Source organism: Aspergillus fijiensis (genome assembly GCF_003184825.1).
Source record: "Aspergillus fijiensis CBS 313.89 unplaced genomic scaffold BO72scaffold_18, whole genome shotgun sequence".
Lineage (NCBI taxonomy): Eukaryota > Fungi > Ascomycota > Eurotiomycetes > Eurotiales > Aspergillaceae > Aspergillus > Aspergillus fijiensis.
The window spans coordinates 551,680-575,073 of NW_024468994.1; the positions used below are offsets into that span (position 1 = coordinate 551,680).

Genomic DNA, 23,394 nt, shown 5'->3' on the forward strand with positions numbered 1-23,394 from the left:
AAGGCCAGGAAATTTATCTGAAGAGGCGTCGTGGGGCGAGCTAAAAAGCCCTGGGCAGTTAGGTGAGAAAAGCCTCTTCTGGCCGCGGATTCGTTGACGAGCTTCAGCGGCCGGCTCGCTCGCCGCAGCTGAGATCCCCGCTACGGACTCTCATTGGACTGGCCTCGACGACCGGTCATCTCCAGACTTTCTGGAATAGGAAGGGCAGACGGACTGGGAATGCACTTGTAACGAGACTCGTTACTCGACCATTACCGGCCTTGTAATGAAGAGAGGGGGGTGGGCAATAGAGGGAGGATGGAACGGAAGGGCAAGTCCTCTATCCCGATCTGCATGCATGCACTCGCATGCCTTGGATGACCGTATCGTTCAGAACCCGGACTGCTTGGTGTGCACGCCTGCATGCGCATACATGCGGCTGCGACAGGCTGACTGATACTCCTGTGCCTCGTATGGTTTCCCGAGGCGGCACCCACAGGGTCTGCTGGAGATATTGCCCTTCCCAGGCAATAGGCTCCGATGCTGTGACAGGGTGGCGAACTCCGGTGCACATAAGGGAAATAGCAGACGGAGTGCAAGTGCCAGGTGTCCGGCGATACCGAGACTGACTGAGAGGACGGGCAATCTTTGTGATGGGCTCCTCGTTTGTTTGTCTGTCCCGCGCGACATCAATCCGGATTGGACTGTCTGTCAAGCATTGCGGCAGTGACCGAGTTCGGTAATGATTGCGCCTGGAAATCTCAGTACGCGCTCGAGAGTGGGTTTAACGACAGACGCAAATGGAGATGCGAGGATTGGACGAACAGGATGGATGATACCGTATAACGTGACCGGCAGTTCATGGTCTGGTGCCAGAGCGCATCGCTTGATCGGCTGGGGTCGGCTCCCGACGACAGACGAGCAAGAACCGCATATCAAAAGCAGTCAGCGCGTCGTCAGCTTCGCGCTAGAGGCCCAAAGACCCATCAGACTGGATGTCGAGCGCCCGAATGACCGTTTACAGCGCTGCACAATGACATATCGTGGACCCTGCTGTCTTATACAGAGTCGAGCTGAAGAATCGAGAGACAAGCTGGCAAGACATGGGACGCTCCACTGGGGCAAGATTGTGGATTGGTACCTTCGAGATAAAAAAAGAAAAGCAAAGCGTAACGCATGTACTGTGTCCCGAGGTGAGAGGGAGACGAGGACAGCGGAGAATAAAGCTACCTATGGGAAGGGAGGAGGTTGTCCTTCCCTCCATCGGCGTCGGCGATGGCCGAGTGCTGCGCCTCACTAAGCCACCATTGTGTGGCGAGGTTTCTGCAGGCGCCGGTGACATCATCCTTGGCCGGAGAATTTGGGCTGACAGCAAACAGCAAGCAGCAAGCAGCAAGCAGCAAGCAGCAAGCAAAGGATCACGAATGACTGGCGTGGATGAACAGAACGAACTCGGTCGGACTGCAGGCAGCTAGTTATTGCTGTCACAATGAGCGGGTAAAAACCTTCCATTCACCAGAACCACAGGCAACCTTGGAAACTCTCAACCCTAAACCCGTATGTAGAAAGCAAAAGAGAGAGAAAATAAGTAGATGCGGGCAACTGCAAAAATCTTGACTTCCAGGTGACTACAATCTAGCGCTTAAAGAGATCCCTTCCAATACCAGCTTAGGTGCAGCAACCGGCGCTGATCAGCCAAAAAGTTCCCTGCGAGTGCTCCGGCGTTGCGCATGAGCTCTTGAAACACAACATGCGGAGCCCGAGCAACGAAGAACCAACCAAAGCAGACCAGAGGTCATTGCGGTCATCCTGTCCTAGCGCATCCTGAGTAGTATGAGTATGTAAGTTCGACTCTCTGTGAGAGACAGACAAGCAAAACGGGAAGAGTCTGAGATAGCCCAATAGCATGGCACTTGAGATGCAACCCCGTACATAAGCGCCGACGCCTCGCCTTGCCTAAACCCAGTCAGACTTTAGTCCCTGACCAGCCCTGCAACCGTCCAATACAGGCTGCCTCACCGAGGCTCACCCCTGCTCCGTGTTTCAATCGATGACCATGAGGGGAAGACGGAATTAGTACTCCGTACTCCGTAAACCGCACGGAGGTGAATATGCAGGTTGCCGGGAGCCTGAGGTCTTTCCCCTCCCTCATCTGAACAAGAGGGTGTGCGAGACCCACTGGGCGCTGCTGACAATGCATATGATTTTGGTCATGTGTTCGGCTAGCCCTTTTGAGAGCGTAGATCGACTGGCCTGGATTCAGTCCTGTTGGGATGAGATCAGTGGGATTCCAGTCTGGGCTTGGATACGACATCAAAAGCTGGTGACACTTTCAGACCTCGATGCTGGCCAGAACCCGTCCTCGTACTCTCGGATCTCTGGCACCACTACCCAACATGGTTCGCTGCATATTTTTCACTGAGACAGGATCTGCTCAGACTTCGAGCCGAGACAAATAGGATGGGGGGTCGTGCTGCGATTTTGTCTTGTCAGGGTGAGCAAATGGTATTTTTTCCATTCATGACGACTAGTTCGAATTCGACAAACAACAACCACGATGGCCAAGCTCCCTTCATCTAATTTGAAAGGTGCGACACAGAAGGACTGGTATTGCCTGTGATCGGACCGTTTTTTTTTTGGCGAATCAACCCGGCGTCAGCACCTAATTGTTGCAAGGAACGACGAGCCGTGAAAACTGAAAGTTTAGAAAGAGTATGGCATGTGCGAGTAGTCATGATACTTTGGCTTTGGCACACTTCGCTCGAGCTCATTGGGATGTTGTACATCAAGAGCCCGTAGTTGGCTTGAATTACACTCAGAATTATTCGTGTCTTTGCTTCCGCAAGGTGACTCTGGGGAATAGGTCTCGACTGATCTGCGACGATGAGTCGCATGATTCCTGATTGGGTCTTGCTGTAGCTGGTCATAGCTTCACTGGAGTGTCTTGCGTGGTCAATGGTGATAATGTCTCACCGTCCGTCAGATCTGACTGAGCCAGAGTCAATGTCATCTCAGGTGGATGCGGAAGGAGGGAATGAAACCAATTGCACCGCGGCGCGGCGGTCCGATTCTGCGTTAGCCAATCCAGCGGTCCTCAACAGTCAGAAGCAACGTTCGTCCAGAACTTGAGCAACTTTGCGACACACCAGAGAGAGACTCCAGCCATTTCTGGTGGAGACGTATGAGAGAGATACTAGCTTCACATGGTCTTGGAGGATCAATAACCTCTCACTACACCTCTATTGTCTTGTCTAGCTGCGTCATCCACCTATCCATCTACAATCTAAGGTACCAATCAGCTTAACCACTTACCATTTATCGTCAAGTTAACAACAAGTTACCCCAACTATACACACAGCTCCACCGATCCAGTTCTTTCGACTGAACTCCACTATCTCTTCCCCTTTGCGAATTCAAACCCACCACCCAAACAGGAACGACCGTGATCGATTCCTCCCGAGCACCACCCATCCAGATAAGACGATCCGATCACGACTAGCGATGATGGTCTAAAAAGGCATGGTGGATCAGGGAAGACAACAGCCTCGCGACTTCCAGCCGGATCAATCCCTTCAGCGAAGGGGATATGAGAATGATCCGCGTCAGGCCACGGCGGCCGGGATCGGTTTGAGCAAGAGTTGATAATGAATCTAAACAAGGTGGGATACTCAACGGGGTGCCAACCGGCGTAAACAACCAGCATAAGCATAATATGCTGTCGTTGTGCATAGGGATTGATGACTATAGCAGGTTAAGGAACATAGCGAGTAGTGGCTAGATATGGGCCACAGCTTGAGGATGGGTACTTATATGTGCAAAGAAAAAAGGGACAGCAAGTCCAACAAGACAAACAAAACAAGCTCTGAACACGGAAAAGAAAGAGCGATGCTTCAGGCCTGTGCGCTGCGGGCTCAATGTTGGGGTTTGTATCAGCTTGTTAGGCTCTTGGAGATATTCGGGGCCCGCTTGGTTCGATCCAAACCATATTTCTGGGTCTGATTTTTGAGGCAAATTATTCTCCCCCCCTCTACCCAAATAACAAACAGCTCTGGATGCTCTTGGTATGTACATGATCTTCGGTGCAGGTTCGTCAAAGGCCATTGGTTCTTGTTCGCTCAGGCAATAAGCTGTTCGTTATTTTGAACGAATTCTGTAGATACAGTTTGACCCCTGGGTTTAGCTTCCTGTATCTCTTCAGCGAACAGCCACGGGAAAATACAACCACCTGACCCAGAAGCCCAATTTACTTATTGAAGGCCCACTTTTTAAGCAGGGTCTTCGTTCTTCAGCGTTATGACAAAAGGTCATAATTGCTCCAAGATTCCTTTTCTCCCTCTGCTCCAATCGAGCTAAGATTTACCCTCCCGCGAAGCGAAGAATCACGGCGCGAGTCCCGTTGCGACACCCTTAAGCATCAAAGTTAAATGCCATTGTGAAACGGTGCCTCAATTTCAGACTTTTCTGCTGGTTCCGAAGCAATAAGAACCGTCCGCTCTACAACCACGACTCGCCTAGGAGATCACATGTCACCGAGTTGGTTCTGTTGGCAGTTCAGTGCTTGATGCTGGAGTTGAATTGCTCGGTATTGGGGTTGAATGGATGAATCGTTCGTGCGGGTTTTTGACACAGTTTACAGCAGCAATAGCCACGGCTTTCAGGAAAAGACTACAGTAACTCCAAGAAGAAGGTGTCTAGGTTTGCTTGTTGAACGGTGGGAAGGGAGAATAGTTTTTATAGATGCCTATCTTCTCAATCATTCAAGAAGATAACGCCTCGGACGATGCATAAATGTCGCAGCGACATCGTCATCCAGCCAGGTACCAAGTTGAACTTGCTATGGCCCGTGCATTTGGATATGTTTCTCTTTGAGGGAACGCTCATATCCCAGTGACCAGAGACAATGCCTTGTTCCTGCCATCTTATCGTCCCCACGGATGCTAAACACGTCCCTGTCGATCACCGGGGCATTGAGCCTAAGCGGAAAAAGTAGACTGCCTCCAAAGACCAAATAATGATCTCTTGTTGTAATCCACCCAGACACGGAGTTACTTCTCCGCGAGGACTCCTTAAATAGCCTTGAGAGCACTTACTGCGAGAAGCATAGTCCACTCCTGGTCAAACCACGGCTGTGCTGCGGAAGCGAACTTTATCCCCTTGGATCACGGACGGAAAGCGAACCGCAACGGCCATGCTACCGAGAAGGGATGTAGGAGCCCAAACGAAACACACCATCCCATCCTGTTCATCTCACTGAAGGTTTGATAGGACCCTGGCTCCAATTCGACGATGATTTTGAGCGAGAAGTTCGAACCATATAAGGAGCACTGGCAATCTGCATTCATTTAGATCCAGCACCTCCATTCCTTCGTTGCTAACCTTGTGTTGATAAACGCATCCTCTCGTTATGCGCTTCTCATCGACTCTTCTTTCGGCCGTCGTGCTGTCTGGCACCTCGTTGGCAACCTCGGTTCAGCCAACCTCAACAGCCGTGGCTGCACAGCCAGACGCTCAAGGGGTAGTGAGTCCATCAGCGAATGCAGCAATCCCGGCAGTAGATACGACAGGAACGGCAAAAAACGAACAGCAACCCAGTGCGAGTGTCAATACCAATCAACATAACGCAATTCCCGTCGGCCAGCAGTCATATGGGAATGCTGCCCAACAGCAGGCAGCTGCCAATGGCGTGTCCCAGCAGCCATCCACCGCGGCAGAAGCCGCTCCCACACAAAGTGCTCACGGAGACCTCTTATCTGGTCTGGTTGGTGGCCTTCTCGGAGGGGGCCACAACTCTGATTCTACTGCAAAGGACGGAGCAGGCTCAAGTCCATCACAGAATTCGGGGTCTCAGACAACCACAGCTCCTCAAAGCTCTGAAACAAAGAAACCTGACCTTTTGAGTGGCCTTTTTGGCCTCTTGGACCCCTCGCTGCTCACGGACATTGAGTCCTTCTTTCACCACTTCGCATACCTGTTCGACGACAAGACAACAAACCAGACAAAGTCCTTGCTCGACACTGCCTACAATTTGTTGACTCCAGAGTTGAGTAACGAACTGCTCACTCTGTTGAACAATGCGAACCATCTGCTGACGCCGAATTTCGTTAACGAGACTCAGCAATTGATCGCTTCTGTTGGCCCCCTGGTTACACCCCAGCTGTTCCACAAGGTCTCCGTGTTGCTCGACAATGGCAATGAGCTTCTCACCGCAGAGTTTGTCAAAGAGGTCAACGGTCTGATTGGCAATGCCAATCAGTTGCTGACGGCCGACTTTGTCAAGGAAACTCGGCAGCTGATCGAGGCTGTTACGCCCCTGTTGACCCCCGAGCTACTGAAGGAGGTCGGAACCTTAGTCAACAACGCCAATGGTCTTTTGACGGTCGAGTTTGTCAGGGAGGCCAAGTCATTGATCAAGGCCGTGGCTCCTATACTGTCTCCCGAACTCATAGGGGAGGTTGGCACCTTGCTCAGCAACGCCAATGGACTCTTGACGCCCAGATTTGTGAACGAAACGCAATCATTAATTGAAACAGTCGGACCTGCTCTGACACCTGAGCTGTTCCGGGAGGTCAATTCTGTACTGGGTAACGCTAATACATTGCTGACGACCCAATTTGTTCACGAAGCCCAGAGCTTGATCCATTCAGTTGCTCCTGTGTTGACGCCCGCTATTCTCGGAGAGGTTGCTGGCTTACTGAGCAACGCCAATGAACTTCTGACGCCGACATTTGTCAATGAGACTCAGTGCCTGATTGGCGCGGTGGCGCCTGTCTTCACTCCTGCCCGCCTCAAGGAAGTCGGCCAGCTTCTGAATAGCGCCACCTCCTTGCTGACCCCAGGCTTCGTTGATGAGACACAAGGCTTGGTGGGACATGCGAATGACTTGCTGACGCCCGACTTCGTCAAGGAGACCCGCACGTTGATTGGGGACATTTCCCCTGTGTTCACACCCCAGCTGCTCTCCGAAGTAGGAGGTCTGCTCAACAATGCCAACGCCCTGTTGACGCCAAAGTTTGTGAATGAGACCCAAGGTTTGATTGACGGAATCTCGCCGATCTTATCTCCTGATATGCTTGGCCTAGTCGGCGGTCTCCTCGAAAATGCCAATAAATTGTTGACCAGCAAGTTTGTCGAAGAGACTCAAACTTTGATCGACAACGTGTCACCTGCCGTCACGCCTGCTCTGCTTGAAAAAGTGAACTTCCTCCTCGGCAATGCCACATACTTGTTGACACCCAAATTTGTCAACGAGACGCGCGATCTCATTGACGACGTGTCGCCAATCCTTTCTCCAGAGTTGCTTGGTGAAGTCGGGGGCCTGCTTGGTCAGGCTAACAACCTGCTGACGCCCAAGTTTGTCAACGAAACGCAGGTGCTCATTGAGGATGCTTCTGAGGTAAGACCTTGTTACGTATTAAACTTAAATGAAAGCTAGAAACTGACAATTCATAGTTGCTTCCTGCTCTAGTCAAGGTGCTGGGCACCTTGTGAGCATAAAATTCGGGAAAATTGTTCACTTCGCTGACGGCGGAGTTACTTGTTGATGACCAACCATGCGATGAATTGTATTTCTTTGTTCGTGATGATCTGCGTCGTTGATGTGGTTGTGATACATGCTTAATTGTAATCCGTGAATAGCCCACGATTGAGGAGCGTCTCCTTCAGAATCAAGTCGTTCATTTGGACTCTTGCCACACGTTCCCTCCGAGCTCGTAGCAGCTCGTAGCATTTTATTTCGTTGTTTCCCTTGGGCAGACGGGAGACTCCGTGGAGTGCAAAACCCGACAGCCGGTCTTAGAGGAAAATCCATATTTGCGGCCAAAGACTTGGTAGGTAAAGTCGAAATGGACATTCATCCAGTCCACGAGATGAATAAGTACTAGTCGTCGATGTGTCATGAAGCCAGACCCCCAGCAGGCTCTGTCGTGCGGAATATGGCTTCCATCATGCACGCAATGCTTATGATTGCGGTACTTGCGGCGAACTGCGCTGTTTCTTGCATGGCGCGAGTTTCACTTTGAGTTGCAAGATTGGTGGCGGTCGGGCAGATAGGTTGTGCGACGATGTTTACGCGAATCTGTGCATGTCGTTTCTGCGGGTTCTGCTCTCAGGACGGGATGTCCGAGGCCTTGACCTTCTGATATTTCGAGAGGACCTTCATCTCCGTGTTTCGCTCCTTGATCTTCTTATCCATCGCTTTCTGAACCTCTTCGCGCTTCTTCTCGGCCTCTTCCATCTTCTGCCTGATCTCCCTTGCGACCTGCTCTTGTTCTTTCAGTGCCGCTTCGGGCGAGGGGAACTCTTGGCGTAGTTGCTCGAGCTGCGCGCGCACCACTTCATCCATTTCGATTGGCTCACAGGTGACTGGATTATACTGGTGTGGCTGTAGAGGTGGGCCGGGAACACGGATGCTCGAGAGAAGTTCGTGGATGGGAGTCGTGCGAAGCGGCGAGTCGAGCGGGACCAACTTGGCTGCAGGCGACGGTGTCGGCTCAGAAGGCGGCGAGAGGGGGAGTTGTTGCTGATCCATTGCGGCTGGAGGCGGCGCATTCACTTTGATTTTTCACGGGGTGAAGAAGCGTGCTAGAGAGCTGGAATAGCTTTGCGTGCGCCAACACCAAGTTTTCTCGCGCGCGATCGTGTCTTGGCTTGAGAGTGTTGCTGAAGCTCGGCCAGTTTTGTCTCGGACGCAATTGCTGCGGACTCAATGATTCACCGCCAAACATCGTTAAGGGCGGTCAGTTTCTGCCGACAGTATTGCTAGATATGCCGCCTTCGCACGGAAGGCGTGTGGGGAGAGCCGTCGGACGTATCGGAGATGGTGTCGACCGGCGACGTTATCGTGATAAGTGTGGATTGCTCTGAAAACCGTCTGGGGATTTTGATGAAACGAGTGAACCTATTAGGGTCTTGAACTGTAGGCCTTGAGCTTACCAGCTATGCAGGCTTTTGGTATGTTTTCTGCGTTTGCGCCCGACTCTTGCATATGACACCTCAGGGCGCTGTGACCTCATCTCTCTCCTGAATCTCTTGCGCTGACTCTTGAGCGCGATATGCTAGTCCCGAAGAACAGGAGAGTAAGTGGGACTGCTTGTGTCGGTACTTAAGAGTTGCGAGTGCTGATATCCGGTCATAGCCTAAATTTGAATTGGTGCTGAGAGTAAGGACTTCCCCGTCAAGAACCCATCGCAAGCGTTATCTGGAGCTGACAATTGAGGGCTTTCTCTCAGGTCATTGATCTCAACAATGTACCCCTTGTGAATGGCACAGCGTTTGTCAAGTGGCGCCTTCCTTCTGGGTGTGCGCCCGAACATCATGGGCATACCGACAAAGCGGTCATTATAGACCACAGAGCATCTTGGAACTACGAGAAAGTGCTGCAAGTCCGACTGACGATCGATCGAAACCAGACGCTTCACGAATGCGAACTATACTTCGAGGTTATACAAGAGTTTGCGTCAGGAGGAAATAATAATGAGAAGAGCCTTCTGGGAAAGATCAGGCTCAACTTGTCAGAATATGTGGACAAGAGTGACGACGATGAGGGCATTGTCAGGCGCTACTTGATGCAGGACAGCAAAGTCAACAGCACGCTTAAGGTCGGGATAGCTCTACGCCAGGTTGAGGGTGATCGGAACTTTGTTACGTGCGTTCGACCGTCGCATCTAGACATCACCTGGAGTATTTGCGGACTGACAATTTGACCTCCTCCAGGCCCCCCCTCAAATCAGCGATGGTGTTCGGAGGGATCGCCGGTGTTGTCTCTACCGAACAAGGCGAGCACGACGACCTTGGCAGGCTGCCGTCCATAAATTCCCAGAGCAGAGAGGTCACTGACATGCAGGACATGTATCGCCGTACTCTGGCCGCTTCTTGGATTTCGAGAGCCGATGACCTACCGGCGGATAAGCTGATTGAAGAGTTGTTTGCCGGGAGCATCAGCTGGGCAGAGAACCAGCACTCGCCGTTTGCAAACTCCACAGATCACCACGCTGACCGGCTTTCCCCGTATAGCCGGACGGGCATAAGGCAAGCTTCGACGGAGAATCGTTTGTCGCCTAGTAGCTTCGAGAAGCGACCTCGGAGCTCATCCAGCAACCATTTCCGGAATGAACCAAAGGTGTCCGAGATGAGTTCGAGCGCGGATCATACTAGGAAAGATGGAAGCATCGAACAACAGCTCCACGACAATCCAAGAGGGAGGAGCTGGAAAAGTCGTAATGCGGACCACGAATTATCCGAGTTCGATGTCCGCGAAGACCTACGGAGTTGGGAAATTGCAAGCAAAGAGTGAATCGCGGCGGTTGTGAAGTTTGTGAAGTCGGTTGACAAAACCACAAGTTGTATCCCATCAATTGTACATAGTCTCAGTGTCGATTGCAAATCCTGAATTGAAAGGTGTCTTAAAGATTGGTCATGGTGAGAGACAGAAATGGTTTTCCGTATTGTACAAGCCTAATCAAAGAGTAGAAAAGTGGATGAGCCGAAGCCCCCCCGGAAGCTGACATGGCTATTCTGCTTTAGGACTAGCGTCCTCGGCGATTGCCTCCATTCTTTTTGAGCTTCAAGATTTCGATCACGCGAGATTTCAGACTCCGAGATTCACCCCAACGCCTCGTCATCCATATGAATTCCCGGTCGTCGAAAGGAGTAGTAGGGCTCCTTAAATGTCCGCTGCGCCCCTATTGCAGAACGGAAAACACCCTTCCATTGCGCAGGCGCAATGTTATTGCTCGATTCAAATCCGACAAATACACGGACGATCCGGGCGATAGCGTCGGGGGCTTCTTTTCTTTAGACGACCTTGAAGCAGAGGAGTCCAGACGTCGGCACGGCCGCATCAAGCGCATGCGTCGTGTCTTGAGCGAGAAAGAGCAAGTAAGACGACAGAAATCGAAGAGCCACACGATACCAATCTCGGTGCGTTCTCTGGGAGACCCGGCTCAGGTCGTGGTTATCCAGGATCGCAAACGTCGCAGACGCTCGCAGATTATCGCAGAGAAAGACTCGTCGGAAGAATCCAAGGGCGAGCACTTTATGCTGAAGGAATTGGAGAAAGACGCCGCTTTTGCCGATGAAGATCTCTATATCGCACACATTGACGAGCTAGGCTCTCCTTACCAACCCTACGACAAATTAACACGCGCCGACTGGAATGATCTTAGATATAACCTTCGCTCATCCTTCAAGATCTCACAACTCTCTGATTACATTCAACAACGAATCGACAAGGAAGGCCAAGACACACTCCAGGGTGACTCTGAAGGCAAACACTGGCTACCTGGGGTGATGAATCTCATGGAGTTGGTACCCAAACGTGCTTCTATCCGAACTGGAGCACTTCAGGGTTTGAAAGGGAAGGATGCTTTTGCTGAGAAAATTCTTCGGGATTGCTGGCACCTGAGTATCGCTGGCGAAGTCGGCCAGCTTGATATCCCCATGCCTGACACCGCATTTCATACGCTGCTGAACGCCGAAAACTTCTCGTTTGAGGAGCTCGCTGTGTTACACGATGTTAAAATCGATGTCTCCCAGGTTTTACAGATTATGAGGGTAACCGGACGACAGGAAGCATGTGAGTCCATCAGGGACATCGTTCGTGACGCCACCATGAGAATAAAGGAGGAAGGCCTCACGCTACCAGTCAGCGAGAACGACATAACTGCTAATGCCCGCGTCAAAAGCCCTGACTTTTTATCTTGGCTCAACAAGACTTATGGGGTGACCTTTGATGGGAAGACATCAGAAACACCCAGGCGGATGTTCTATCTTGCTGAGAACAAACAGCAGGCGGATGATGCTCACAGGACGCTGCATCTTGCATGGCATAGCACAAACAACCATCCTACCCCGTTCAGTACATACATGCCTGCTACCGAAATGGCTAGCATCAATAAAATCGACCCTGAGCTCAACACACCATGGTTTGATCGACGACATTCGTGGTTCAGATGGGCGGTTACACATGAGACCGGCGAGGTCTTGACACCCGGCTCCCTGTTAGAAAGGCGCAAATTTTTTAACAAGCATCAGTTCCGTTTGTCCAATGTGCTTCTCAAATTGCTTCGGAATCCCAATTTCAACAAGACCATTGGCATCGAGAATCCCACCGATACCTGTGAGTCGGTCACTGCGGCAGTTGGAAAATGTCTTTTCCTCCGCAAGCCTACCTTTGAGGAGACATCGGTCAGCGCGCCTCAACTTGGCCGGCTGTCCCTCCCACGTACATTCGCTACAGATATACCTCGTGCGGCACCGTTCTTGAACAATCTGGTGCCTCAGAGGTCCGATGAGCAACAGGTGCACCGCATCCGATTGGTTCCTTCAGCTTTCCATGCCCAGGTCTTCCCGCAACTCGAGGTGGAAGTCACAGTGAATACTTCCAAGTCTCCATTTTACACCGGCCCTGAATTTGCCCTTCAGAGCGCCAAGGTGGTTTTAGCTGAAAGCAAACTCGATTTTCTTCTCCCAGAGAACGGGCTCGATCTCCGATTCAGCCGACGCTTGACCCATGAGCTTCCTACGGGCTCCGCAATCGATCCATCATTAGGTGCACTTGAGGAGAGCCTGGGAAAGGTTTTCCGTCAGTCTCTCGAGTCCAGCGGTAGCGAAGTACCTCTTCCCAGCTTCACTCAAATCACCCTTCCTCGTAAGCTTCTGGGCCAGACCCCGGCCACAGAAGGTGAAACCTTGACGGCAGACTACATTTTCCTGCCGGTGAACGACGCCCGAGGCACTCGGGTCCACAGATACAACTACGGCGGCCAGCAGCTCAACTACTCATACTACGAGAGTGGGCCTTTCTTGCCTCATCGTGTCACCGAGCTCTTTTTGAGAAAGGACATCGGGAACCCTGACTCGGCCCTATCGAACGCCGTTCCTGGCGCGACTGACCCCGTGGTTGAGGATGGTTTCCATGAATTCTATAAATCTGCATGCAATTTGGCGTTTGACGTGGATATGGCCCGCCAAACGGAGGCGGCCTCTGAAGGTCCGGAGGTGTTCTAGATCCCAAAAAGTGTCTTCTGGCGTATAGGATTAGACCACATTTTCATGTATTTATATTTCTTGGGGGGACTTTTGGCATGAGGCATGTATACTACGAGAGAACTAATGGAATAGGCTCAGCTCAGTGCTTGCGGGGAGAAAATAAACGCAGGTCCGAGTCTCGGGCGCCTGAAGAGTACTGTACCCATGCTTCTGTCCAGCCACTTTTTGTGGCCGATGACAGAGCAGTATACTACCATTTGCCCGAATCAAAGCTAGTCCACATCACTTTCGATAACACCGGAGCCCGACGAACCCATATGCAACATTACATCGACGCGGAGGGGGATCAAAAAGAACCAGCTCAAATGCCCACGAACCGATTAAAATCGGCAATTCCCCGTCGAAGCCCCAACTCCCAGGCCCGATGGTTCCCTTCCAGCCGTGCAACGTCGCTTGCCCGTCGACGAGCCCACAACTCCACCTCCCCGATCCTGTCCGCCCCCTCGCGCTGCGGCACCAGCCCTTCCACCGCGGCATCGAAAAACCGCAGCGCATCGCTGTATCCCAGATCCCAGCCGTGGACGAAACTCTGCCGCCCGACCGCACGGTGGCAGTATTTCTCCTTTGCCCTCTCCCCCTTCTCCCCTTTCACTTCCTCCTCCTCTCCCTCCCGGTGCGCCAAGGCCTCCCTCAGTAACTGCGGCCGCTCGATCCGGGCTTGCTGGGCCTTTGTCTGGACTTCGTCCCGCGAGAGTAGCAGATGGCCGGGGGCCGCCGGGGGTAAGTTTAAGGTCGCCCTTCCTGCCGGTGCTGGCTGTTTAGAGTCGGCCTGGGGTAGTTGGTGGTGGAGCAGCGTCTCGCAGTCACGGAAGAGTTCGGTCCCCGCGGGGCTGTTATCGCCGATGTACAGTGGCAGAAACTCGTCGATGGCGCCGACTATCATCCGGATCTCCTCGTACCAGTCGCGGAGATTGGAGGAACCCGGCCTCGGCGTCTCCTTTGATGTAGAGATCCGTAGACCGACCACCCCGTGCAGGGCGTGGAAGGTTACCTCCTGGGCTACGAAGGCGATACAGTCCCGGGCGAGTGCGAGGCGCTCGGGGCTGGAGCGGAGGTCTACCCCGTTGGTGGTAAGGTCGAAGTTGAGCAGGATCCCGATTCCGTGGGCGTGGCACCGCTCGATGAGATGCTTGATGGCGGACCAGCAGCGCGTGTAGACCTCGGATGGGGCGCCCTCGAAGGGGGTTCCTTGGCTGAAGAGAGGACCGAGGGTGAGGAATCCAAGGGGCAGTTGGATCGTGTTGCAGTGGCAGGTATCTCTGAGCCAGAGCAGCTCGTCGTTTGGCAGGGCGGAAAGCCAGTGGGATTGCCATGTTGAGGTGGTGGATTCGAGTCCATTCGTTTCGATGGAGCTGTTTAGGTTAGGTTCAACTCATGATGCAAGGGTTTGAGATCTTATGAAGGGGTGAGACAGACCTTGTTAGTGCTTCTAGCTCGTTTGGCGCGGTGGTTTGGTGGAGGGACGGGCCTTGTGTGAAGGTAGATCCGAAGTTCACTCCGTAGAAGCGACGGAAGCGAAATATATCTTGGCCCCGAGGGGGGAGTGGACAGTATAGATCTGACATTTATCCGCGAATAATGAGAAGTGTTGGATTAGAGATCGAGCAAGTATGCTGCTTGTTAGTTGACTTAACGGTAGTGTTGAAAATCGCAGGTGGTAAACAGAGTGTTGATGCTGGCAGTAATCATCAGTAGTGCGTGCAGACTGTCGCCACAGATATTCAGAGAAACTGCTATCCTGCTCATGAACAGCAATAGACGAGAGAAGGACCGGTGATAGCTCGAGTTCACAAGTCGATAATGTCACATGGAGATTCTATTAGTTGGGGAGCTGATCGCTGTCAATTTGCACTGAAGCCAGGTGGATTTCCTAATTGGGAAATGCTTCACAAGCAAACGATCATGTTGATCTGTACTGGATTTATGACTAGCCAAAGGCTTCAATTGAGCATGCAAGAGCAGTGCGAATTCTCTTTTGAGACTGACCAAGGATATTAGTGACTTGTGGTTGGCATGAATTAGTGTACGAAGTATGGTCAGTTACAAGTTACAGGGGGGCAATGGTAGTAGATCACATGGGTGGGCAGATTGACGTAGTTGCAGCAGCCATCATCGGACCTGTACTGTACGTATTTGTAGCGAGAAAGGCGAGGGGCTCCGCATTAGGCCGAGTTGTCCGTGCCCGCTACTGAAATTAACCCCCCTCTCCAACTTTGTTGCAAGTTAATGTTTGTTATCCTTCTCCCCTTCAACAAATCTTCAACAATCTGGGGTTTTTGTTTCTGTCCTTCCTTCTTGTGTTCAGATAGTTCTTTTTGTCATCTCTCTTTGTGTTCTTTTGCCTGTCGTCATACTTACCGACCGTGCCGGCGCACTGAACCTCAATTGTTGCAACCCCCCCCCCCCAGCCATGAAGCTTATGCGGAGACAGTGACAGCTAAGGCATGGAGAGAACACGAGTTGCTAAGGTTAGTCCCATCACAGTGGAGAACGGATAAATCTGAAACACAAACTGACGCTCTTCTGTCGATGATTCCCCAGGTTGAAGATGTGACCTTGGCGCGTCGCGGTGAACAGGTCGTCGGTACACTCCATCTTACCTCTCACCATATAATTTTCTCCTACATCCCTCCCTCGACCGATAAAACCCAAACCCCCAATGCTGCTGGCCGGTCAAAGGAGCTCTGGATCACATATCCAATTATCTCCTTCTGTACCTATCGCCCCACCCCCGCCGCAGCCCGCCAGCCATCTTCAATCCGGCTACGATGTCGAGATTTCACCTTTGTTTGCTTCTATTTCACTAGCGAGAGCAAGGCCCGAGATGTATACGAAACTATAAAGTGCTGGACCTGCAAGGTTGGACGCATCGATAAGCTGTATGCTTTTTCCTACCAGCCGCCTCCCCCCGAGCAGAAGTTCAATGGTTGGGAATTGTATGACGCCCGTAAGGAGTGGGCTCGGCAAGGCGTGGACCAGAATGGCTCGGGTTGGCGGGTATCTCAGTTAAACGCTGATTATGGGGCAAGTGTGACCTGAGAAAACAACGGAGTTTGCTACATCATTAACCATTGAACCTCAGTTCTCTGCGACCTACCCTGCTCTCATACCTGTGCCGACTACCATTTCGGACATCACGCTCAACCATGCTGGCAAATATCGATCAAGAGCAAGAGTACCCGCTTTGACGTATCTGCACCCTGTGAACAATTGCTCCATCACACGAAGCTCGCAGCCGCTGGTGGGTGTGCGCCAAAACCGAAGCATTCAGGACGAGAAGTTGCTCGCCGCGATCTTCTCGACTTCCCGCCCCGAACGACCGCTCGCAAACTTCACTCCGCCGAATCTGGAGCCGGAATCCTCCAGTTCGACATCGAGTGATCCGTCCACTAGTCAAATGCTGGCTGACCTGACCAACGCCGAAGAACTGGAAGATGAAATGCTGGCATCTTTTGCCGGCGACCCGGAGGAAAAGCCCCACATCTACGGAGCCCAGCAGCGCAATCTTATTGTTGATGCTCGTCCAACCGTCAACGCTTTTGCAATGCAGGCTGTAGGGCTTGGGTCGGAGAATATGGACAACTACAAGTTCGCTACCAAGGCGTACCTCGGAATCGACAACATCCACGTGATGAGAGACTCCCTCAACAAAGTGATCGATGCTCTCAAGGACTCTGATGTGACTCCCTTAGGGCCCAATAAGGAACAACTTGCACGGAGCAATTGGCTGAAACATATTTCGACGGTACTAGATGGCGCGGGTCTGATTGCCCGGCAGGTTGGGCTCCAGCATTCGCATGTTTTGATCCATTGCTCAGACGGATGGGATCGAACGAGTCAGTTGAGCGCATTGAGTCAACTTTGCCTCGACCCGTACTTCCGCACACTAGAGGGCTTTATGGTGTTGGTAGAAAAGGACTGGCTATCATTCGGGCACATGTTCCGGCACAGGGCCGGACATCTCAACAGCGAAAAGTGGTTCCAGATTGAGAACGAACGGATTGGAGGTGATTCGAATCGAGCATTTGGCGAGGCTGGTGGTGCCAGTAGAGCTATCGAGAATGCTTTCCTTAGCGCCAAGGGATTTTTCAACAGAGACAACAACAGTCGTGATTCTCTTGGAGAGTCGGATGGGGAGATGCAATCCTATGACGGCGACAATGCGAAGAAGCTTTCAGTGCCTAAAGCAACACCCGTGGAAAAGGAGGTAACCAAGGTCAAGGAAACAAGCCCGGTCTTCCACCAGTTCCTGGATGCAACCTATCAGTTACTCTACCAGCACCCTACCCGGTTCGAGTTCAATGAACGGTTCCTGCGACGACTATTGTACCACTTGTACTCGTGTCAATTCGGAACATTCCTCTTTAACAGTGAGAAGGAGCGGGTAGAGTGGAACGCCAAAGGGCGTACTCGGAGCGTTTGGGATTACTTCCTGGCACGGAGGGAACAATTCCTCAACCCTGACTATGACCCGCAGATTGACGATCACAAACGTGGAAAGGAACGTCTAGTCTTCCCACGCGTCAATGAAGTGCGGTGGTGGAGCGAAGCATTTGGTAGAACCGATGCTGAAATGAACGGCCCTCGGGCCCCTGGCTCGGGGTTATCGGTTCCCCGTGAGACTCCGAGTGCTCAGCGGTCGCCAGTATTGACTGGGATGGAGACTGCTAACCATTCTGTCGGCGCTGGCTCCGCTGGCAAAGATGCTAACAACGCCCCACCGAGCGGCATCGCAACTGTGACTGCGGGAATCTCTAATTTGGCCTTCCCCCAAAGCAAAGAGAACAACCAGGATACGAAAAGCATGAATCGCATGGAGCTTGAGATGCAATGAAGGAGTAGAGACACCAGTCGGCCTTCAAACTGATGAATTGACGCATTGCGTCGCAGTCGGTCTAGGCAGGCAAATCTATAAAAGGCGGCGAGTCTTCTGTTTGTTATCTAGCAATTGTGTCCTTAGTCTTGCTTTTTTGACGCTGCATATTCTGTCTTGGTTTCGTCGGTAGAGCTACAGTTCTAAGGCCGGGATGACCAGTGCATAGTCTAGTCGAGGCCAAAAGAGAGGAAACATGCCGAGTACCACCCATGTGGGGGGTTGCACAACCCCGCTGGATCTGTAAAGAAGTGTTTCTTGACAGATTGATGGTGACTTAGAAGGTGACCCATCCACTTCCTCAAAGTCTGGGAGAGAACCCCAAGGGGCAGTAAGTATAAAGAGAGAAGAAGAGAGTAGAAAAGAGACCGAAAGACCGAAAGTTTGAATGTTGTACTGAGTATGTTGTTACTTATGTTATTGTAGCAGTTGATGCCTGCATACTCAGGCTGGAATACCGGGGGGGATCTAAACTGGAAACTACAGAAAGGGCCCGGGACTCGGGAGGGGGAAAGCTTACCCAGAAAGGAAAGGTTCCCGCGGAGCAGCAAGCGAGGTTGAGCCCTAACCCGAAAAGGGATGAGCAAGCCCTAAAGCCAAAAACTGCCCACTACCGCCGACCTTCTCAAAACTGACTTGACCGCCGCCGACCAATTCGCCCTCGAACGACTACCCCCCCTTCAACCACCCGCGTTCTCGGCCGTTTCTTTCGCCAATTCACCACCCAGAAACGCAAACATGGCTGCTGTCCAGGGAGCTATTTCGAAGCGCCGCAAGTTCGTCGCCGACGGTGTCTTCTATGCCGAGTTGAACGAGTTCTTCCAGCGCGAGCTGGCTGAGGAGGGTTACTCCGGTGTCGAAGTCCGTGTCACTCCCACCGTCACCGACATCAGTACGTCGCCCGATTTGATTTGCTTTATCTTGTTTTGAAATCGGAAAAAGAGATGGAAGGGAGAATGTCCGAGGAAAAACCGAGAGGATGGAAACAATTGATGGTTCAGTGCGAGGAGGAGCTTGGAATAAATTGTGGATATGGATTGGGGACAAGTTGGAATATCAACAATGGAGGAAAACACCAAGGGAAACACGAATCGGTTGCTAACGGATGTTCTTTTTGCTACAGTCATCCGCGCCACCCACACCCAGGAGGTTCTCGGTGAGCAGGGTCGCCGCATCCGCGAGCTCACCTCCCTCATCCAGAAGCGCTTCAAGTTCCCCGAGAACTCTGTCTCCCTCTATGCCGCCAAGGTCCAGAACCGCGGTCTCTCCGCTGTCGCTCAGTGCGAGTCCCTCCGCTACAAGCTCCTTAACGGTCTCGCCGTCCGCCGTGCCTGCTACGGTGTCCTCAGATTCATCATGGAGAGCGGTGCCAAGGGTTGCGAGGTCGTCGTTTCCGGAAAGCTCCGTGCTGCCCGTGCCAAGTCCATGAAGTTCACTGTACGTTTTTGCCGATAAAATCACCCTGAAGCAGCCACGGAATATGGTCTCGATACAGCAGCCGGATGGATCGACGCAGTTTGTCCGCGAGCGCGACATGCGAAGCGATTTACGACTGCGCGAGGGTGATCGGGACCAAATTCGTCGAGCTTGCGGTTGCACGTCATGAAAATGATGTGCATTCGAACATAAAGGTTTCCGAGACTAACACGGTTTTTTTTCTCCACAGGACGGTTTCATGATCCACTCCGGTCAGCCCGCCAAGGAGTTCATCGACAGCGCCACCCGCCACGTTCTCCTCCGCCAGGGTGTCCTCGGTATCAAGGTCAAGATCATGCGCGGTTCTGACCCCGAGGGCAAGGCCGGCCCCCAGAAGACCCTCCCTGACTCCGTCACCATCATCGAGCCCAAGGAGGAGCAGCCCATTCTCCAGCCCATCAGCCAGGACTACGGTGCTAAGGCTCTTGCCGCCCAGCAGGCCGCTGAGCAGCAGCGTCTGGCCGAGCAGCAGGCCACCGAGGGCCAGGAGGGTGCCGCCCCCGCTGAGTTCGCTCAGGAGTAAAAAAATTAATTGGATTTTCCTCTTCTTTTTTTTTTTCTCTCTTCTTAGGCCCCCACCTGCTCTTTTCTCTTTTTCTTCGTTTCCTGTCCGACCTACCTATATCTCTCTTACCTGACGCAAAATAAACAAACTTCATGATCACTATCCATCCGGAAGAACCGTGTTTATTGTCATCTCCCTCGTTTTCCGCTTCCCGTGGCGGACGGGGGACGTCAGTATCTCCCTCAACAAGACCCTTTCATCCCTCTCATGTCTCTAATTACCTCGCTCGATATACACACCCTGAGTCGATATGACCTAGGTAGGAAAGACAGAAAACAAGGAAAAGAAAAAGAAGTCAAAATTCATGCCCGAAACGAGTTCTAGCCAAGCCTTTCTTTCTTGTCCCCACAATTCGTATGCCATACCTCGGTAAACTGTGGAGATCTGTTTGTACGTCGATGCTTAGTAGTCTTTGAGGGGTGTGTGGCCCCGCTCGTGCCTCAAGGTCAGACCTTCTGAAGGCTGGCCCAACTGGTCCCCTGTAGTGTCTAATCTATTCAGAGCGCGATTGCACACACAGTACTATTCAGATTCGAGGCGAATGAATCATGTGTTACGTAAGCGCATTTTTCACCTCTTCTGATCTGGCTTGCTTTTGATATTGCCCTTTTTGTCCTTTTTTTATTCGTTCTAACAATGACATTTTATTTCATGAGCCTCAGCTGTCTTTTGATCCCTATGTGTAAAAAATAGATCTAATCCCTCATGTCTACGTCTTCTCTCAGCCTGGGGTCATCAATCAATCATAGGAAAGCCTCAATGTTCAGCTCCAATGTGCTGACGGGGTACTTAAGGTCGTAGTTCTCCAGGACAGTGGGGTGCAGAATACCGAAGGAACCGATGACGAGCTCCTTGCCGGCTATGCGCACGTGGACGGAGGCGGCGTGGCCAGGGAAGTATGTGGGTTCTAGGGAAATCCAATTGCGTTAGTGTTGCTGTTCGTCCGTGGACTCGCCTTTCATGTTCGATGTGACAGAAAATTACTCACCATCAAGCTCCTCAATCCAGTACTGGGAATCAGACATGGCGGAGTTATCGAGTCCCTCCTCGCCGGTGATGAAGGCGCTCTTCAGCATGGCCATGACGCGGTCCAGAAGACCGTGGACGACCTCAAAACCGCTGGTCTTGCCGTACCAGGCGGCGGCGAAGTGGCGCTCGTTGCGGCTCTTGCGCTCCAGGGAGAGATCTTTGAAAGCGACGTCGCTGACCTCGAAGATCTTGATGGGGACGGCGTGGTGCTTGTTCTCGCGAATGGTCTTCAGGAGACCGGGCAGCAGGCTGGTGCGCACAACCTGGAACTCCTGAGTCTTGGGGTTGGCCAGCTTGACCGCCGTGTTGCCATCGTCCTTGCGGTTGAGCCAGCCGAAATTCTCGTCGTGCGAACACAGGATAAGCGGCAGCACCTCAGACCAGCCAGCCATGGCGGCTTCCACGCGCACAATGTCGGTGAGCTTGTTGATGGGGAGGGGCTGGGCGATGGTGCCGGACTTGCTGGGGAAGGAGCGGGGCAGGGAGTTGAAGCCGTAGGCGATGGCCACATCCTCCATGATATCGGCCTGGTGGAGCACATCCGCTCGGGTGGCGGGAATATAGACGTCGAGGATGTCGGGATTCGTCGTCGAGGGCTTAGCATCGTAGGCCATCTTCTTCAGGAGCGTGCAGATCTCCTCAGGCTTGAGTTCTAGACCGCAGCACTGGTTGATGTAGGAGACCTCCGCCTCGGCCTTGCGGGGACTGATGTCCGGAACGACTCGGGTTTCGTTGTTGTGCTCGGAGACGATCTTGATGGGCTCGATGCTGTATTGATTGTCAGTGGTGGGCTCCGCACGACATGTGATAGAAACCTACGTGAAAGGCTCAGTACAGTACTGAGAGAACATGGTCACCATCATACGGTTGACAATCTCCACTTTCGTCTTATCGAGCGCGGTAATCTCGATGAAGACATTCTTGGTGTCCAGGGTGATCTTCGAGTGATCGCTGTTGATGATGGGGGGCAGAGAGCAGACGGTTCTCTTCGAGTCGTAGATAACGGGGTAGACGGGGTGGTCCCGGATAATGTGCAGGTACTTGCCGAGGTGCTTGTCTTTCTATTCAGAGAATCAGTACCGAGTCCGCTGGCCAAGTCCGCAGCGCCATGAGTCATACCTCGTAGAAGTTCATCAACTCCTCACCGTTCATTTCCTTGGTTTGGTTAAGAGGGGTGAACTTGATGTCCTTAGGGGGGAGCGCCTCGTAGGTGAAAGGCCCCTGGATAGTGTCGAGATCGTGGGTGCCGATGGACACGAGAGTTCTTTGACGCGCCAGGTTCTGGTGGAGCTTATCTTGCAGGGCAATGAAGGATTCATAGCGCGCTTGGTCGAACTTGACGTTGCGGAGGATGGCACCGGACACCAAAGGACGGACCTTCATGGTCTGTTCCACATAATCAGTGCCCGATGCTGGGGGCGCAGGCTGTTCAATTGCAACTTACATCCTCCTTGACAATGATCGTCTCGAGCTGTCCACTAGCAGGCTCAACCAATTTGTAGTTGGGAACCGGCTGGCGGCCCAAGAAGATGTTGAGCATGAGGGCAATGCCCTCGAAGCACAGCATGTCATAACTGCGACGGTCTCAATATATGTATGTGTTTCGAGAGAGGTTCTGGATGCATACCGGTTGGCGGGGATCTCGATCTTGAGTTGAGGGGGCTCTTGCTTTCCATTTACGATCGGGCGGTCCTGGTTCGTGGTCTAGTGTCCATAGCTTTATTAGAATCTGATTGTATATCCGATGAGTGCGAAAAGGAGCCTTTACGTCTTCGTCAAGTTCGACACCTAGGAGGTGAACAGTCAGTACATTGATTGCCCCGCCATGGCCGATCTGGATCAACTTACCGAACTCGAAGCAAAGCTCATCGAATTCCTCGGTGGTATACCTGCAACAATTGAGTTAGATATGCAATCGAAAGGTATGTGAGAGGGCGAAAGAAGTGCATACTCCCGTCCGAGCGCCTCGAAGAGGGCGGCCTTGTCGACCGAAATAGTGGGCATGATGAGGGGTTTGGGCTTCGCAGCGTTGTGAGGAAACTGTTGGGGATCAAATCGAGTTGTACCAGCCTCCCATGGACCGAAAAACGACTGTATAGATTAGACCAAGACGACTACCGCGAAATAGGGGTCAGCGAAGAAAGTAGAGGGAGGGAGCGTGGCTGGATGCGCTGGTCAATAATCGTAGAGTCATATAAAGTCTTTTTGACTCTTCGCTCGCAAAGGCGGCGACGATTCGGATGGTCAGCCACATTTCATCTTCTAGCCGCACCGCCACGTGCCAGTTCACCCCTCCGTCACCGTCACCCACTACCTCACCAGCCACAGCCCATGCTTCCTTGAACCTCTCTCTCTCTCTCTCTCCCTCCCAGCAAGTCAGTCGGTCCGTCACTTTCGTAATCTCCCCTTCAGCTACTAACTGTGT

The 23,394-nt window shown here is 52.3% G+C and overlaps 8 protein-coding genes across 8 annotated transcripts; 5 read left to right on the top strand and 3 right to left on the bottom strand.

Moving 5' to 3' along the window:
- The first annotated feature begins 579 nt into the window (after positions 1-579).
- BO72DRAFT_80569 (uncharacterized protein) lies at positions 580-1,612 on the top strand. The gene has a single exon (XM_040950737.1). The coding sequence runs from the start codon at positions 722-724 to the stop codon at positions 1,277-1,279; it is 558 nt and encodes a 185-aa protein (XP_040802327.1). The 5' UTR covers positions 580-721; the 3' UTR covers positions 1,280-1,612.
- Positions 1,613-5,383: 3,771 nt separating this feature from the next.
- BO72DRAFT_507653 (uncharacterized protein) lies at positions 5,384-7,956 on the top strand (the record flags this gene model as incomplete). Its single annotated transcript, XM_040949269.1, has 3 exons — positions 5,384-5,497; positions 5,564-7,372; positions 7,429-7,956. The coding sequence occupies 3 exons, from the start codon at positions 5,384-5,386 to the stop codon at positions 7,465-7,467; spliced, it is 1,962 nt and encodes a 653-aa protein (XP_040802328.1). The 3' UTR covers positions 7,468-7,956.
- Positions 7,956-8,637, bottom strand: BO72DRAFT_80474 (uncharacterized protein). Its single transcript, XM_040950736.1, has one exon. The coding sequence runs from the start codon at positions 8,504-8,506 to the stop codon at positions 8,084-8,086; it is 423 nt and encodes a 140-aa protein (XP_040802329.1). The 5' UTR covers positions 8,507-8,637; the 3' UTR covers positions 7,956-8,083.
- Positions 8,638-8,789: 152 nt separating this feature from the next.
- BO72DRAFT_476905 (uncharacterized protein) lies at positions 8,790-13,127 on the top strand. The gene is made up of 6 exons (XM_040947406.1): positions 8,790-8,928; positions 9,037-9,053; positions 9,113-9,136; positions 9,207-9,622; positions 9,691-10,266; positions 10,668-13,127. Exons 1-6 carry the CDS (start codon positions 8,916-8,918, stop codon positions 12,982-12,984), a joined length of 3,363 nt encoding a protein of 1,120 aa, XP_040802330.1. The 5' UTR covers positions 8,790-8,915; the 3' UTR covers positions 12,985-13,127.
- On the bottom strand, positions 13,050-15,048 carry BO72DRAFT_447371 (uncharacterized protein). The gene is made up of 2 exons (XM_040944522.1): positions 14,451-15,048; positions 13,050-14,386 (listed from the first exon to the last, which is right to left on the bottom strand). Exons 1-2 carry the CDS (start codon positions 14,589-14,591, stop codon positions 13,328-13,330), a joined length of 1,200 nt encoding a protein of 399 aa, XP_040802331.1. The 5' UTR covers positions 14,592-15,048; the 3' UTR covers positions 13,050-13,327.
- Positions 15,049-15,470: 422 nt separating this feature from the next.
- Positions 15,471-17,860, top strand: BO72DRAFT_467938 (phosphatidylinositol-3-phosphatase YMR1; the record flags this gene model as incomplete). Its single annotated transcript, XM_040946870.1, has 3 exons — positions 15,471-15,494; positions 15,568-16,050; positions 16,109-17,860. 3 exons carry the CDS (start codon positions 15,471-15,473, stop codon positions 17,858-17,860), a joined length of 2,259 nt encoding a protein of 752 aa, XP_040802332.1.
- A 706-nt stretch (positions 17,861-18,566) lies between these two features.
- Positions 18,567-20,061, top strand: BO72DRAFT_447373 (40S ribosomal protein uS3). The gene is made up of 3 exons (XM_040944523.1): positions 18,567-18,791; positions 19,023-19,336; positions 19,566-20,061. The coding sequence occupies exons 1-3, from the start codon at positions 18,638-18,640 to the stop codon at positions 19,896-19,898; spliced, it is 801 nt and encodes a 266-aa protein (XP_040802333.1). The 5' UTR covers positions 18,567-18,637; the 3' UTR covers positions 19,899-20,061.
- A 465-nt stretch (positions 20,062-20,526) lies between these two features.
- BO72DRAFT_402531 (phenylalanine--tRNA ligase subunit beta) lies at positions 20,527-23,175 on the bottom strand. Its single transcript, XM_040942213.1, has 9 exons — positions 22,921-23,175; positions 22,818-22,858; positions 22,738-22,757; positions 22,597-22,673; positions 22,414-22,543; positions 22,089-22,355; positions 21,789-22,030; positions 20,929-21,737; positions 20,527-20,847 (listed from the first exon to the last, which is right to left on the bottom strand). The coding sequence occupies exons 1-9, from the start codon at positions 22,971-22,973 to the stop codon at positions 20,684-20,686; spliced, it is 1,803 nt and encodes a 600-aa protein (XP_040802334.1). The 5' UTR covers positions 22,974-23,175; the 3' UTR covers positions 20,527-20,683.
- Between the last annotated feature and the right edge of the window lie 219 nt (positions 23,176-23,394).